Source organism: Oxyura jamaicensis, chromosome 2, assembly GCF_011077185.1.
Source record: "Oxyura jamaicensis isolate SHBP4307 breed ruddy duck chromosome 2, BPBGC_Ojam_1.0, whole genome shotgun sequence".
NCBI lineage: Eukaryota > Metazoa > Chordata > Aves > Anseriformes > Anatidae > Oxyura > Oxyura jamaicensis.
In genome coordinates, this window is record NC_048894.1 from 110,365,451 (window position 1) to 110,381,702 (window position 16,252).

A 16,252-nucleotide genomic window follows, 5' to 3' on the forward strand; every position below is an offset into this window, starting at 1 on the left:
CCCTACTCAGAAAGCAGTCTGTAAAGCTATCCATTACAAGATGCTCGCTGTTCGCCTCTCCCAAAATTAAACACTGCGGGTAGTCGGGTCTTAAACTTTAAGGGAAAAAGCGCAGCAGTATATATACTGGAAGGGAAGGCACAGGATTTCTTCTCACACGGACCTTGACGAGCTGCCTCTGGATGAGCTCCCGCAGCTCCGAGGCTCGCTCGGGGGGCAGAGACATAGCGGCGGCCGCCATCACGGGCGAGGGGGAAGCCGCGCGCCGGGCCCCGCCCCCAGCCGCCCGCCAACGGTCGCGGCGCGAGGCGGGCCGTTAGCGGCCGTTACCGCCCCGCCGAGGCGGCTCGGCGCCGCTCCCTCAGCGCCCGGCCGGCATGTTCGTCCCGTGTGAGGGCGGCGGCCCCGACCTCCAGGGCTTCACGCTGCTCATGGTAAGCGCTGCTGCTCCCGCTGCTCCCGCTCCCGCTGCTCCCCGCCGTGAGGCAGCGGGGCCGCCCCTGGGCGCCGCTGAGGGGAACCGGCCGCGGCCTTGGGCACAGCTTCCTCCCCCCCCACCGCAAGGCTCCGCGCGTTGCCTTCCGTTTCCGTCGATTCCTCCCCTCCTCAGCCTCCCGCGGGTTTTGTTTCTGACGGGCTCGGCGGTGCTTGCTGGGCTGTAGTTACGTGCTCTCCCTCCTAGTTTAAAATGCCATGTGTCGTTTCGCAACGTTGGCAGGACCTGTGGTGGGTCGGCACCTAGAATATTTTTTTTTCTTTTTTTTTTTTTCAGGATTAAGAAAGTATTTTAATCATTTTCAGACCTCTATGAAATCGATGATCAGCCTGAGACTGCCTTGTTTGTTAAGGGATAAGAGCTCCTGTCAGGCTGTGAAGTACTAAGCTATTATTTTTCCTACTCCTAAGTTCATTTACTGTATTGTTTACGAGCAGCTTCACCAGCTTTCATCTCGAGAGCTACGCAGCCCCTCACGACTTGATGACTGGGGCTCAATGATCCTTGTGGGTCCCTTCCAACTCGGGGTATTCCGTGATTCCATGCTTCTGCAACTCTGCGAACTCATAGTACAGGAAATCAGTCCTGATCAGCTGACTAGTCAGAGGAAACTGGTCACTGCCGTTTCCTTCAGCTAGGGTACCACGCTGTCCAATAGCAGCCAGCTTGGAGTGACAGTTTCTAAGTACCAGTAAGTCGGCTTTCCCTGTGAGCTTGTCAGGATCAAACCCGTTGTGTTTCCACATGAGGTGGCACTTTGGGCATTAGCAAAGTTGTAGGCACGGACTTGCCTAGAAGTCACAGGGAAGCAACTGACAATGCTATGTTGCTGGTCCCTGTAAAAGGACAAATGCTTGAAATTCTCTTTCTGTGCTGTAAGATCAGGCGAGTGTCTGCCCTGCTTGGTGGTAACACATTGCAATTCCTACCAGACAAATCCAAGATGGCATCCATCCTTAAAAGAAAATGCAAAATGCCTTGTATATATTGGTCAAACTGATGCTTACAGTCTTACGTGTGATACCAACATTACCATTAGGTGCCACTTGAGGCCGCCCAATCTCTGCATTCATTTTTAGAACAACTTTCACCTACTCTGTACCCAAAAAGAGGGAGGGAGGAGACAAGTTTCCAAGCCTTGGTTTAGGTTTACAGTGAAATAGGATTATTCACAGAAGTGGCCAGTATGTTTCTGTGGAACAGGGACCAGCCTAAGAAATAGTCACCTTTGTTAGAAGATGAGCTGCCACTTTAAGAAATTCTATGTTTAACCAGATTTATTCTAACTTGAACCTTTGCTATTTGAAGGGTGTATCATTTTGTCTGTAAAACACGCTCTAATTCAGTAACTTCTGTTACTTCAGCCAGCGGTGTCAGTGGGAAATGTTGGTCAACTGGCAATAGATCTGGTGATTTCCACGCTTCGCATGACTAAAATTGGTTACTTCTACACGGACTGCCTGGTGCCAATGGTTGGGAATAATCCATATGCAACATCAAAAGAAAATTTGGTGGAGCTGAGTATAAATGCTGAAGGTGTGTATTGAACGCTGGTGATATTTGCAAGATGCATACAGTGCAAGAAGGTTACGTTTACTTGTGTTGTTATGCTTTGCTTATGTGAACAATGTTTAAACTACAGTCAGTAATCACAACTTCAATAACTAAATCTCTGACTTATATAAGAATGTATTTACACTTCGCAGAGGAAACTGTTACTCATGTTATTTTGGATAACCAGTTTGGCATATGGAACCAGTAAGAAACGTTGACTCTCAACTATAATACAATGCAGCCAAAACTCTCTACAGTTCTAATCCTAAGCAACACATGGTGTGCACATACTTAAAGCAAAGTGCTGGAATGCAGGCTGCGTTCTGTGGAGAAGGATATTTCACTTCTTCCTCGCTACCTGTTTGCCTTTTCTCCTGTGTTGATCCTCTGACCCCTTTAAATTCTCAGCATTTTTCCCTGTCTTTATTGTTGAATTTCTATTGTTTTCATTTCTTTTTCTCTTAAATCATATCAATTTCAAAACAATCTTTGCAAAGCTGTATAAAGAGATTATCTGAATTACAGGAAGCAGATCTTCAAATATTTTACTTCGTTCAATCCTTTGAATTTATAACAAGTGAAATTCAGTGAAGACAGCGCACAAAATAGGTATTTATTTCTAACAGTAATCAAGCTTTCCAGCTGAAAGGTTTACCATCCTCAGGTTTGTAAAGTAGATAAATCTGGATACTTCTAAGCCTAGATTTCTTACTTTCTTGTTGTAAAACTTCATTATCTCTCTTTGTAGTGTATTCGTTACCTTCAAAGAAACTTGTAGTTCTGCAGATCAGGTCACCTTTCATAAAGGTATGTATGTGCACCGTTTTTTCTGAGTTCACTATCCAGTAGTTTCTGTGGTTCTGCTGGCAAATACTTTAAGTGGCCTAGGTGAATTTTACAGCATTATTCAAATAGACTAAATAAGCACAACCAGAAGAACTCTGCCAGGTTATAAAGCATTTTGTTAAAAACAACACAGACCAAAAACTAACAAAATGTTTTTGTCCTTGGTGCTACAACACCTTTTGCAGCTAATACAATCTTAGATCAAAGCAGATGTCTGCTTTCAAAAAGGATTGACGTCTGGTTTTGTTTTTCCAAAACCGAGAACATCTATATCGGTAGATTTTAGTGTTCATATGACCTTAGTTATTAATAGCCTGGAACAAAACACAAAACTTTCTGGGTCTTTCTTTTCTTTTTTGTCCATTTATCTTTTCTCTCCCAACAATTATTTTCTTTGTGTATTAACCTTTTATTGTAATAGCTTAATTTTTGAATGATTGAATTATTTCAGTGTTCAGAATTCATTTAAACTGCACTCATTACACTCATTATGTAAAAGTGAAGAATTTAAAATTATTCAATAACTATACACTGGCTGTAATGTTAAATGAGCAGAATCCCACTCCAGACAAAAAATGGTACCACAGTTTTTGGCAAAGTTTGGCAAACTAGAGTGTGAACTTACCATCTTTCTATTGGCATTAATGGCACACAAAGTGGGCAGTACTGCTGCTATTCAGAACTGTAATTTTGTATTTTAAACTGTAGTTGTGATCAAGTAAACAGCCAGTCCTCTGCTTCGTAAAAACAAATCTGTAAGTGAAAGCTAAAGGGATGTGAAGAAAAATTGAGATCATTGCTGAACATTAAATATAACGTCTAGTATTGTCAGCTTTGGGCTTTTTTTTTTTTTTAAGGACACAGTGCATTTTTCATTTTTTCTTTGCATGCAGAACAAATACAGGCCGTTCTGCCAAGCACTGCTTTCTTGGGTGGAAAGCAGCAAATGTGCCAGAGTCATTCTTCTGTCTAGCAGCCACGCATACCAGCGCGACGATGAGCAACTTCTTGGGTATGTTTGTTTCCTTAAAAGATTTAATTAATTTTTGTTCTTTTTGGCAAATTGACATGTTTTCTTCTGTGTAGTATTTTTGGTAGGGTTCTTTTGCTTTGCTGTTTAGGTAGGTCATAAAATACTTAATATTATTAAAACAGAACGTTGTACAGTACTCGTCTCAACGTTGTTAGTTACTGCTGTGAGTAAATTGCACTTGGTCTGCACTGTCAGTTAGACTCAGCAGTTTTAACTTCTTCATTTCTCGTGGCTGCAAACAATGTCAAGGATTAGCTGCTAACGTACAGGCCACAGGTTATGTATTTAACACTTAATTCGAATGTTGGTTACTCTTTTAACCTCTTGTTGATTATTTTGCATTTTGAGGATTTTCTAGCACCACAGGATAACTCTGTGCCACCAGACTCACTGAAAAGTGGGGGTAACACATTCAGAAAATACTGAACTTTAATGAAGCCTGCAGATATTTGTAGTGTGAGCTTTTAAAAACGCTGTGTCACAGTGAAGTCTGAGCTTACTTTAACTAACTTTAATAGAATCAGTTCCCATCTGAAGGAATAAAAACCTCTTATATGTACATCATTTTAACAGCAACAGTTCTCCTACTCATGTGCTTGTGTACCTGGTACTTACCCTATAATGGGTATCTTGGTTATATTTGTGGCAGAAAGTTGGATATATTGCTTTGAAGCCACAAGCTACTTTTTAACTTTGAGCTGGGGAGGAAGGGAATGTTATTGCAATTCTTCATTGCAGGTTAGACGTCCTCGATGCTTGTAGCTTCTTTCTGTCACAAGTAGTAACTTCATGCTGTCTTTTATTGTCACCTGAGTGCGTTCTTGACCTGTTCCTAGAACACCACTGCGCTACCTGCTTACACCAGCTCTTGAGAAAGCAATTGGAGGCCATATGCAGGAGCTAAATTGGAAAGAAATGGAAAAAATAGCAGCTTTCCCTGGAATAAATGATGCAGAAAAAGTTCTACGTATTCCTGGAGGTGGCATCACAAAATTACTGTTTACTGAGAGGTGAGTTGCCTGAAGATAAACACAGAAAGGTATCGGAGGTCCTGATTTTAGTGCATGAGTAAAATCATATTTTAAAGTGGAAAGTTGTAGGAAAAAAGTCCTTCTTTTCATAGAAAAGAGTTTTGTAGGAATAGAACTTCCAGATCCAGCCCACAAGTAAGAGCACATTTAGAGAATATAATATATTGTATTTATAAAATAGGGAAATCTGCAATTCCCAAATATTGACATAATAGGGAATTCTATAAATAAGGAATTCTGCATCACAAAGTTTAAAATATGATAAAAATATGAATGAATGGGCTAAAGGAGAGAATAAATCCTTTACAATTAAGATAATTGTTAATTTTGTATCTGATTTTATGCAAACCACAAATAGTAAATAGTGAGATACCCTGTGCTATTTTAAATAAAACAGTCAGTCCCTTGTGACGGATAGTTCCATGACCAGTTGTGAAGAAATTCTGAACACTCAGAAGGAGTTCAGATTTCAGGGCCAGCAAACAAAACTGATTAGTTGCGGATTTTTATTTTTATTTTTTTTACTTTTTATTTATTTTGTTAGAAGATGTTTCCATTCAAAATTGTGGCAAAAGCATGTCCAAGTGTCAAATTTTGGATAGTAAAACTCATTGTGATAAATAGGTTAGCTGTGCAAAAGGTGTTTGTTTTGTAAGTGTCACGTGGAATTTTTTTTTCCTTAACGGTTCTTTTTGACATCCATCTAAGCAGCTGCATCCAACAGCAGGAATGTTGCTAATATGATGCTTACCTTTGTATTGACTTCAGTTATGGAAGCAGTATATAACTGCAAAAGATAAGACCTCCCAGGAGTTGAGGGGTGGGGGAACACAAAAAACTTCATGCTTAAATAAATAAAACACGGTGATGTTAAAGGAGACTGAACTGTGAAGACAGAAAATTATTTAAGTTGCTGTGGCACATCCGTAGTAGAACTGTCACTTGATTTAAAACTGTCCTGATTTTGGCAGGGATACAGTTAATTTTCTTCAGAGGCTTGTATGATGCTTAGTTTTGGATTTTTGATGAAACCAGTGGTGATAACAGAGGGATGTTTCAGATGCTGCAGAGCAGTGCTCACAAAGAGCCAAGGACCTTTCTGCTCATTGTGCTGCCCAACCTGCAAGGAGGCTGGGGGTGCACCAGGGGCTGGGAGGGGGGACACAGCCAGGACAGCTGGCCTGGGCTGGCCACACTGTGTCAGGTCATGCTCAGCAGTAACAGCTGGGGGGCTGCTGCTGCTATGGAGGGGCTGAGCATCAGTCAGCAGGTGCTGAGCAATTGCATTGTGCATCACCTGCTTTGTATATTATATCCTTATTATTCTCCCTTTGTTTTCTGTCCTATTAAATGCTCTCTATCTCAGCCCATGATGTTTTTTTTTTTTTTTTTTTTTTTTTCTCCCTGATTCTTTCCCACATCCCACTGTGAGGTGGGGGGCAATGAGTGAAGGGTGTGTGGTGTTCAGCCGCCTGCCAGCTTCAACAACAACACTGATTAACTCTTTCTTGTGGCCCTTTGAATAGTTGGTATCACTTTAAAAAAAAAAAAATGTCTGTTGGATCTACCAAACTTATTAACCTGACAGCTATTGTATACCTGATAGCTATTTTACCACAAGTAGTGTTCCTGGTCTAACAAAGGAAATAGTGAACTTCAGCGTATGTTTTTGCAAAACAGATGCTTAAGTCCGCTCTGACTTCTGGTTTGAATGACTTTTTCCTGAATGGTTAAGTAGCAAACAGGGCTTGGAAAGGTTTGTTCATTGGTAGCAGGCAAAGGTGGGTGTGTAACATTGTCCCTCTGAGAAATATTTCCAAGCTCTGTTTTGCTGTCTTTAAATTCATCACATCAAGTTGGAGACTGGCTTTTAAACAGTAGCATGCACATTTTTACTGTGTTTAGGTTCCGAGATGCATCCCAAGTATCTCTTTATTCTCTCTGATATTGGTAATACTTTGCCTTTTAAAGAAAGTCTTTGTTCATGTGATAATTGAATGTTACTATATGGCTAATGTTTTGATTTAAAACACTCAGGGGAAAAAAAATCCAGACACTTTATTTTTGGTTTAATGACTTGTTAAGTTGGTATGCGCATGCTTTGATTTGAACTACATGAATATTTTAAGTTCACATAGTTCATGGAATCCTTCTCTTCTCCCTATTGATTTTTTGGGGAAAAGTGAAACTTATCATTTGTTTTGAAACATTAGTAGAATTTCAGCTAAATGTTATAGGAAGTGAGAAGCCTTCAGGCTCAGATATAACGGGAATTGTGCCATGTGAGATTAATGCCGAATGTGTTAGTCCATTGTATCAAAAGAGGTATTTTAAGGATCCATCAGTTAGTTTCATTTTCTCAGGTAGCTGTCTTCAGCTAGATTCTAATGTTCTTTTTCTGACACTCTTGTCATTTTTCTTTCTAGTTGTTAGTAATTAGCAACAAATTTCTTCCTACTTTCATCTGTCAGCTCTCTTCTGCTCTGCCTGGAACTTGTTTTCCTATGTTCTACCGCTTGCTTTCTTAAAATGAGAATATTGTGAATAAAGTAGTGATATGCAGCCTGCAAAACTGCTGTCTGAAACACACAGAAGGAGAAGGAGGGATTGTAGCAAATGATCTGTATAAATGCCCCAACAGGGCAAAAATGCAAACCAAGGATATGAAGGGATTCCCTAGCAGCCCTTCCATGACCTAGGATTCTTGCCCTACGAAGCAAAAATCTTCAGGACTCAGAAGGAAATAATGAAGAATGAAAATGCAAACAAGCAAATCTGGAGGGGAAATATATATATTTCATATATATATGTAAGGATTGTGTGTATATATATATGCAAGTCTGTATTTTCCTATTTTTGTATATTTATTTTTTTAAAACAGACCATATGCAGATTGTTGCACTTAATAAATATATTTGTTCTGGATTTATAAAAGAAACAGAAATGCCTTTTTTGCTTCTTGTTGCAGTTGTTCAAAAGGAATCCAAATGGCAGTTCTTCTGAAATTCTGCTCAGAAGGGGACAATATCCCTGATGCATTTGTTCTTGTTAACTATCTTAATGAATGGCTCCAGCTAATTAAAAGCAAAGTAAGTGCTGTTTGATCTAGAGATCTTGCTTTAATATTTTACATTGCTTATTTTCATTTTTTGTGTTAGGTGAGTCAACTTTTGCCTTTGGTCATCAAGAACAGGCCAAATTAAAGATACATTTTGATTAAAATCTCACTAGGAAGTTGTTTGAGTGCCCCCCCCCCCCCCCCCCCCAAAAAAAAAAAAAAGGGGGCAAAAACAAAACAAAAAAACGCCACAGCCTTGCTTAACAGGTGGAGGAGGGAAATTGTGTAAAGGTTTGATCTAGTTTGATCTTCCAGTACTCTTCTCTAAAGCAATCCACAGTGATACTGACATTTGAAAGGTTGCCTGTTATTTTAATATATATGCCAGAGAGAGAATTACATTAAGTTGCTTTATTGTTTGAAACTTAAAAAAGTTATTCTGTTGTTGTTGCAGGGAAACCATTCCACAGATATTTCTCCAGAACAGGAAATGCCAGATACTTCTTCACAATGGAAAATACCAAGTTCTTGGCGCTTACTTTTTGGCAACGGTCTTCCACCTGCACTCTTCTGATCCATTCTGAGTTCTTCTGTAAGTTTTACAGTCTAGTCTCGAACATCCCTTGAAAAGATTATTGAATAGTCATTTCCAAGAAACAGCAGCTTAATTTGTTAGGTACATAAATTCTTGGTTTAGGAAAACCCCCTTTCATATATGTGGATAACAAAGGAAATAAAGGTAACTTTCAGAAATTGACCAAAGAAATATGTTCTGTACAGTTTATTCAATAAAGTTTGACTTTTCTTTTTTTAAATAAAGTATTAAAAAAATATTTGGTTAAGTGTTACTGCACTGGAAAAGCTTATGGTGCCCTTCCAGAGCTGAGAACTTAAGATAGATGTGCATTTTTTAGATCTTTTTAGAAAGATAAGATCCTGTTCTTCCATGTTAACTGTGGATCTCGTTTCCAAAACCCACCTGGTGATGTAAGTAAAGCTCAGAAATGATCTTTCTGCATTCTTTTCCCAATGCTGGTGTAGTAGCTTCAGCTGGGGAGACTCTAAGTGATGCAAGGCAGCCTGTTCTATCTTTTCTGGCCTACTTCCATGGTATAATTTCCATCCTTCTTAGAAGCACTGCTGAGGTGCTGAAATTAAAACTTTCTAGGCAGACAAGCCATCTCAGACTAACTTGAGGACGTTTATAGTGCCCTGAAACATAAAGGAAGCAAAACACTGCCTCGGTGGCAGGCAGCCTGCTGCTGCCTGGGTATTGTGTAAGCCTAGTGTGCAGTGCTAGTTTGGTGATGAGTAGTTCACGTGTTTAATGTTTGTAATGGTACTTGTTGCATTGTTAAGCTGCATGTTCAGTTGTGGTCTTTTATTTTGTCTCAGTTTTTTATTTTATTATTTATTTATTTTCCCAGAAAACTCAAGTAGCAGGCCGAACCATTTTGCAGCCTGCAGGGAGGCGGTGCATATAACCTTTGGTGTTCAAATAACTTGCTACATACAAATAACAAGCCCAAGTGGGGTTCCCTGCTGCTGCTTGTTGCAGGCATTAATTTTGTTCAAGGCCTGGAATATTTTGTGTCAATATAAAATAAAGTACTAAAAAAGCCTTTGGAACACTCAGACTTCTGTGACTTTTAAATGACACACAAAAAATCTGAAGGTTAAAACCTTATTTGGGCAACAAGCAGTGTTGCTTGGGCATCCACAGAAAGTTAATCAAATAGGAAAATGTATTAATTGGTTGTACTGATCAGGGTGCAGTCTTAGGTATGCTGAATGGGGCTGGGATGCAGCATTTCAGAAGCAATTTTCATTTCAGAAGCCAAGCAATTTTCATCAAAAAGCAGCTGTAAATTCCAAGCCTTACTAATCTTGCTTGCAGCAAGGAGAAGACATGATAAAAAGCTGGGAGAGGGAAAGCAACAGCAAGGGGACTTTTGACCACTGGACCACAGCAGAAGCATTCAAAAGTTTTTTGAGGCATGGAAGTTTTTTCTTTCTTTTACAGATGACAGATAAAGGTGCAGTTTTTCAGGAAAACAGTCTCTGAGATAGCTTAGTAGTTTTTATTGGCTGTAATTTTGAATAAACCAGTACTTATGTTTAAAAACATATTTGGAAAATGTATCTACTTGGTTTCAGAGAAGATGCTGTCCTTCCAGCTGCTATTCCTTTGAAAGTATACATTCTTCTATATTCCTATTCTAAAATCTCTTTGTGCTGTAATTTAAAGAATACATCATGTGTGAAGGTACCAGGTAAGTTCCTATAATAACACAGTGACAAGATATCTAAGAAAATGCTAAGGAACACTTGAGTGTATTTTAACCTAATTGCACCTTCATGTAGTTAAGTATCAGTAATCACAGTGAATTTCCTGCCCCCCTAATATATTCATCTACAGTTTCTTAATCTTTTATTCTAAATCTTGCAATAAATTTGTGAAAAAGAAAGGTAATTGAAAATACAAAATGATACTTTGTTCTTGTTCGTTGGACTGACTGAACTTTGTATTGGCGCTAGTCACATGAAGATTTCCACTACTAGAATCTCTTTTCAGCTATTAACTTGAAGTAAGAGGCATGAAAGCTAGTATTTGCAAGCAGTTAAAAGGCTCATAACTCTTACAATTTTTATCACCTACAGCTCTTTTTAAATTCTCTATGCTCTTGAAAGCTTTGATGAACTCCATGCTCAAAACGTCACCGAATCCCAGCACTGCTGGCAACGCCTCATTTTCCAAGTCTGAGGACAGCACTACCCCTGTACTGCAGGTCTTTCCCTCCGCTTTGCACAGACCCTCAGAACAACTGTGAGCTGAATTACCGCATCCTCCAGTTAGGAGTGTGCAGGTATGAGATTACCTCAGTTTGGTGTTTTCAGCCAGCATGATGCCTTTGGGAAGCAGTATCGGGGGAGCACATTGGAGTAAAGCCTCAAGAAGGAAGGGGGGAGCTTAGTCCTCTGGGCTCCAGCTTTTTCTAGCAGAGCCCCCACAGCCTTAGAGCTTCGCCTCTCCCTGCTGAGCAGCTCCTGGGCCTGGGGGCCCCAGCGGCCACCAGGCAGCAGCAGCGTGGCTGCCCCGGGGTGCAGCACAGCTGCATGTGAGGGCCGGGAAAAAGGAACGGCGAGTAACGCTGTCAAGGGTTTGAAGGTTGGGAAGGGGAAAAAAAAAAAAAACTGGCAGCTAGGGAAATCAGTTTTTCAGCTGAAAATCTACAGGTCTGTTGATCTAACCCCATTTAGCACTCTGACTAGAAACCCGTTTTGCCCCCTCAGCTGGCAGACTCCCTCCCCCCTTCCTCTTTCTGCCCCCGGGTTTCACGGCAGCCAAGAACCTCAGCCCTGCACAGAGCCAACAGATAGGAGGCACCTGCAAGAACCCCTTGAGCCAGCCCTCAGTAAAAGCCACCAGACACAGCCCTGCTTTCGGGACCACTTGCTCTTTGCTCCCTGTGCATGCTCCCGAAGCAAGCCTAAAACCAAATGCGGACAGCTCAGCTGAGGGAAGCCATCTGAGAAACTTCAAGAACATTTTGAGAACAGAGTCCACCGTGGAGAAGGGCCAAGGTACATTCAGCGGTCAGCACACCACACAGTAAAACAAATTAGTTGTGCAGTCGATACCTAGCTGAGATAGCAGTGGGTTATAATGAACGGTACACATGCATTCCCACTAGTCGTACACATTATGCTCACTTGCAATCCAAAGATAAGAAAAATAACAAAAACATAAATCTTAAGTTAAAAGCCCTGAATTGCTGAAAGCTGTATCCAAAGATGTGTCAAGTGATAAGGACAGGCCCCGTGCCTGCATTCAGCAGCACTGGGATTTACTGCAGTGGTTTTGGCCAGACCTTGAGGTTTCATTATAGGTACTCCTGGTCTCACAGCCACAAGTTGAAAATGAAAGCTTAATCAAATGGTGTTTTCTCCTTCAACACGGACTCTGAACTGTGCTAATCACTTAAATTAGGTGTTTAGACAAAAGAGACTGTTAATTCAGACCATTTCACAATGGTGCCAAGGCTTTTAACTTAAATAATGGCATAAAGTACCCACTCCCGTATGCAAGGTACAAATTAGATATAAAACCTTGCCAGATGCTAGTTTAGACATTTATATCTAATAACATACAGCTTTTCAGTGAACTGTGAGGACTTGAGCAAGCACTGAACTTCGGTTAACCCTCTTACAGAAGGTACAGGGCTCTAAATGCTGTTGGGGCCATTACACCGACTCCTCCAGCCAGCGACCTGTTCACCCCTCTCCCAGTGCCGCTGTTCAGAACATGAGGGAGGGCACCAACAGATTGGAGATGCGAAGCAAAACATAACACATACAACACGCTGATGGCACAATCCAAAACCCATTTAATTAACGACTCCATTGACTGTGTGCTTTGCACCTCACCCTCAGCACCGTTAATTGGGCATGCCGGGGTAGCGAGGCTTCAGGCTTCCCAGCTTCCCTTCTGCTAAAGGACGAACAACAAAACACCCTTCCCTCTCAAGACTTATTCTGAACATTGTGTGTATATTCTATAGCAAACATAAGGATTATCAAATCTACTGGTCAGATTAATAAAACAATATTCTTAGTGGTGTATTACAAAAGAAATGTGCAAGTGCTCCTCCCAGCTGAAACTACAATAGTTAGCATTGGAATAATTAAAAATATTTGCATAAAGCCCATTCTAATCAGAATATTTCACAAATTTTCAGTTAAGACAGGGTATCAGAAAACCTTAACTTGAAACATTTCTGCTTGCTCAAAACAGGCTTTTAACAGTTTCTTCCTAACATAATGCGCACACAACAGCATGTTGTCGATTTAAAAAAATATTTAATGCTGCCAAAAACGTATAAAAATACAATAAGAATGGCAGTACAAAACAAAATATTTCCTAATTTATTTCTTTTACATCTTTCTACATTAATACAGGCATTATAAAAACACAAGACAGCAAATTATTTTGTTTTGCAAAGTAGCATGCTGGTGGTGTTCTTCATCCCCTCGCTGTAGTTTACGCTGTAAACAGATAACTGAGGTCTTCCTGGTACTTAACAGACCTCACTTTTGTTCCCGAAGAGGGGCTCATGTCTCGCTTTGCATGTCAATAATTTGCAGTTTATAGCTGCAGAATATTCACAAGTCGCGAAGGCTTAGGTGTCAGTCAGTCTCGGCCTACGACATACAACGCAAAAGAAAGTCACGGATTCAGTACACAGTACGAGGAAAAAGAAACAAGAACAGACAACGGGTCGGCAGCTCACTATAAAACACCAAACAGCTTCTCATGCACTCACTGCAGCGAATACTGATTACTGTTTGTCTGTGGCAAGCACTCTTGGAAAGCCGTCGCTTTTCCAGAAGGGATTTCCACATTGCAGTGTACGGCACACACTTGCTGGAGAGCTTCGAGTCTAGGTCAGCCCAGCAAGCCACTTACTTGTGCGCCCGACCACCAACACTGAGGAGTCTTCTTTGACCTTAGTGGGATTATGGAAGGCCGCATCTCAGACTATCGCCACCTCTCGCGGCACAGAGGCATGGAAATCAGTTTCTAGGCAAAGTTTGCCTGCACTGAGGAAGACGTTCCGACATTAGACATTTTGTCCTTAAGAAAGGTAGGGCCATGCGCCGAGGAACACAGAAGAACCATGGTATTTACAGCACTAAAACACCCTGGGTGTGACAGGTAAAATGCTTCTAAGCTCTGCAACCACTGCATTGATTTATACGGCAGGTTTCTTTGTTAATTTAGAGCACAGTAAAATTTTCTCCCAAGTATTTATCCAATTTAAATAAAGACTCAGACAGAGGTGCAATTTTGAACGCATTTATTTTTCATACATGAAAATGAAAGACTGACCTAAACCTTTGGGGGCAGCAGGGTTAAAAAACCCAGGAAGACTACCGTGAGTTATGTCAACTTCGCAAGTTATGTCAACTTTGCAACTTCCATCCTGTCACTTAAGCCACTTGGCCATGTAGAAGACTTCCTCTTTTGTCATCAGTTCATTAACTTAGTTTCTTGTGCGGTCATCAAGTGTGTCAGGCTTAAGTAATGATGCCAAAGAGCAAACTAAATTTGGTTAACATTCATTGAACTTAAAGCTAGCCAGGCTTTCTAATTGCCTGCACAATCCAAACACACAAACATGCATACACATTTGCACTTTTTCCCTATTCAGTGGAATATAAATTGATGCAAGTAAACCGTTTCACTCAAGGTTGAACAAGATTTGCTAGGTTTCACTTGCAGTATCTTAATTATATAAAATAAACTTTTTTTTTTTTTTTTCAGAATTCTGTTTCACAATGAATTCAAGTCTCTTACTTAATACACTTCAAGAAAAACAAAAATGTACCATCACATTCAGTGGACCGTCCCTGCATTAAGGATATAATCAAACAGAAAACTTAAATGACTAATTCCAAACTTGCAAACTATTTGCAACTGAGGTCCAGACATTTGTTAGTGGTATTTATTAAAACATGCACGATTTGTTTAGAAGTGTTCATCCGAGAGTCGAACACTTTCATTAAATTCTAAGAAGTTCACTATGCATCAAGTATTTTGACTGATGTATTTCCAAAATGGGGAAAAAACCCAACACAGTGACACTTTGAATCAAAGTACAACAGCATTTCGGAAGTGACACAGAAACAGCCAACAGCTTGCCAGAAACTGGAGGGGAGGAGGAGGTTGTCAGAAGGCGCTTCCTTCATTTTCACTCTTTCTTTAAGCATTTCCTAAAATAAAAGTCACTGGGATTGACAGGTCTTGCACTTTGGCCCACATTTGTTCTTATTTAAGATCCAAGTGCTACACAACTGCTGTAAAGTTAAATCCTACAGAATAACAAAATACCACAAGGGCTCAGTTTGCAGTACAGAAAGCGAGCCTCCTGCAAATTCAGTTTTTAAAGAATTTTCTCCCAGGTCAGATACTGAGGGAGTAGAGAGAAGAATTTTACCCAAATTATTGCCTGGAACGCTCTACGAGATCTAATGCTTCGTTGCCCCCCTACTCTCATGGCACAATTCACTGGTCAAAATAGTTTTGTCCTGGACTTGTATTGGTTTGTCATTCTAAAATTAAGATCAATTAAACTTTGAAGATCCTTACAACCATGTCACCAAACTGAAATTTTACCTATCAGCTGCTGAATTCTACTTTATTGCATCAAGAAGCTGAAAGCCAGATGATCTAAGGCGGCTCCCTCGGGCCCTGCCCCACATGCCCCCACCCAGAAAAGAAGAATGCCTCCTCAGGATCCAAAGAACAAAAAAGCCAAATTGTAGAAGATGGAAACAGAAAGTTTCGAGGGACATCTTGACAAGACACGAGTGGCTCAGTATCTGTATGATGTTGGTGGCCCAGGAAAATTATTCTCATGCCAACAGAAAGTTGATAAATGACAATGTTTTCACCAAAGTTTTTGCCTGCATTTTTTCCGTAACTGCTTTTAAGCATTTTGAATAAAATCTGGAGTATTTCTTTGTTATAAAAGCATTTAGTTACATTCCACCTGTTTTTTCCATAACCAAAACATCTTTTATAAGGCACATAAATTTATACTGTGTGTCAGTTACAGCTAAGACTTTAAAGAAAAAAAGACAGACGTCCCAATTTAAAAAATAAAAATAATAAAACAAAAGAATCTTCCAGCAGACCTGTTGTTGGCTAGGTTACTGTGGTTTTCAAAATTACAGGCGCCTTAAAATATGTCAGCTGGCTGCCAATACTGTGTCACAGCCATCAGCATGTCATTTTGCTATTCTAGCTGTGTAATAGCAAATTACACAGTCAGTAATGCCACAATACAAATTATCTTTGTTTTACTGACACAATTTCCCAAATACGTAACTGTATGTTCCAAGAAACTACACTTTTCTCTTCCTTATCTGGACACACAAGCATTTGTTTACTATATAAACAGTGTAGTCCAAAATAGTATTAACTATTGTGAAATGAGGATTTCAAAAAGTATGCGCAACTCAGCTTTGCGTAGCTAGCGTCAGGCTGCTTGGGCCCCATGCCTGGCGCGTTACAACTAAGCTTGAATGTACTAAAAACCTTTCTACTAAAAACCTTTCAAGTTAATTCCTTTGGAAGAGGGGCAAAGTAATTATCTATCAGTATTTTTCAGCAATAAATTGAAAAAGTGCTTTACGAAAGGGCCAAAAAAAAAAAAAAAAAAATCAACAAC

General features: G+C 40.2%; 3 protein-coding genes across 8 annotated transcripts in view; 1 reads left to right on the forward strand and 2 right to left on the reverse strand.

The window, feature by feature from the left end:
* CEP76 (centrosomal protein 76) overlaps positions 1-347 on the reverse strand; it is a 15,958-nt gene extending 15,611 nt beyond the window's left edge. The window contains exon 1 of one of the 2 annotated variants that reach the window (XM_035316888.1): positions 164-346. In XM_035316888.1, coding sequence (XP_035172779.1) covers positions 164-241 — 78 coding nt within the window. In that variant the 5' untranslated portion in view covers positions 242-346. Of the gene's footprint in view, positions 1-163 lie in introns of both variants that reach the window. The other variant, XM_035316890.1, reaches the window with a different exon arrangement.
* PSMG2 (proteasome assembly chaperone 2) lies at positions 300-15,713 on the forward strand. Of its 5 annotated transcripts, XR_004748053.1 has the most exons (9): positions 300-434; positions 1,861-2,032; positions 2,799-2,857; positions 3,790-3,908; positions 4,766-4,939; positions 7,929-8,049; positions 8,473-8,610; positions 10,680-10,885; positions 14,344-15,713. XR_004748053.1 is itself a non-coding variant. In XM_035316895.1 (8 exons), exons 1-7 carry the CDS (start codon positions 378-380, stop codon positions 8,590-8,592), a joined length of 822 nt encoding a protein of 273 aa, XP_035172786.1. In that variant the 5' UTR covers positions 300-377; the 3' UTR covers positions 8,593-8,610; positions 14,344-15,713. The 5 variants fall into 5 exon arrangements, 4 of the variants coding, with proteins under 4 accessions (XP_035172786.1, XP_035172785.1, XP_035172784.1 ...); XM_035316895.1 differs by lacking the exon at positions 10,680-10,885; XM_035316894.1 differs by lacking the exons at positions 10,680-10,885; positions 14,344-15,713 and adding an exon at positions 9,916-10,505.
* PTPN2 (protein tyrosine phosphatase non-receptor type 2) overlaps positions 12,384-16,252 on the reverse strand; it is a 31,528-nt gene continuing 27,659 nt past the window's right edge. The window contains exon 10 of the mRNA XM_035316892.1: positions 12,384-13,220. Coding sequence (XP_035172783.1) covers positions 13,199-13,220 — 22 coding nt within the window. The 3' untranslated portion in view covers positions 12,384-13,198. The remainder of the gene's footprint in view (positions 13,221-16,252) is intronic.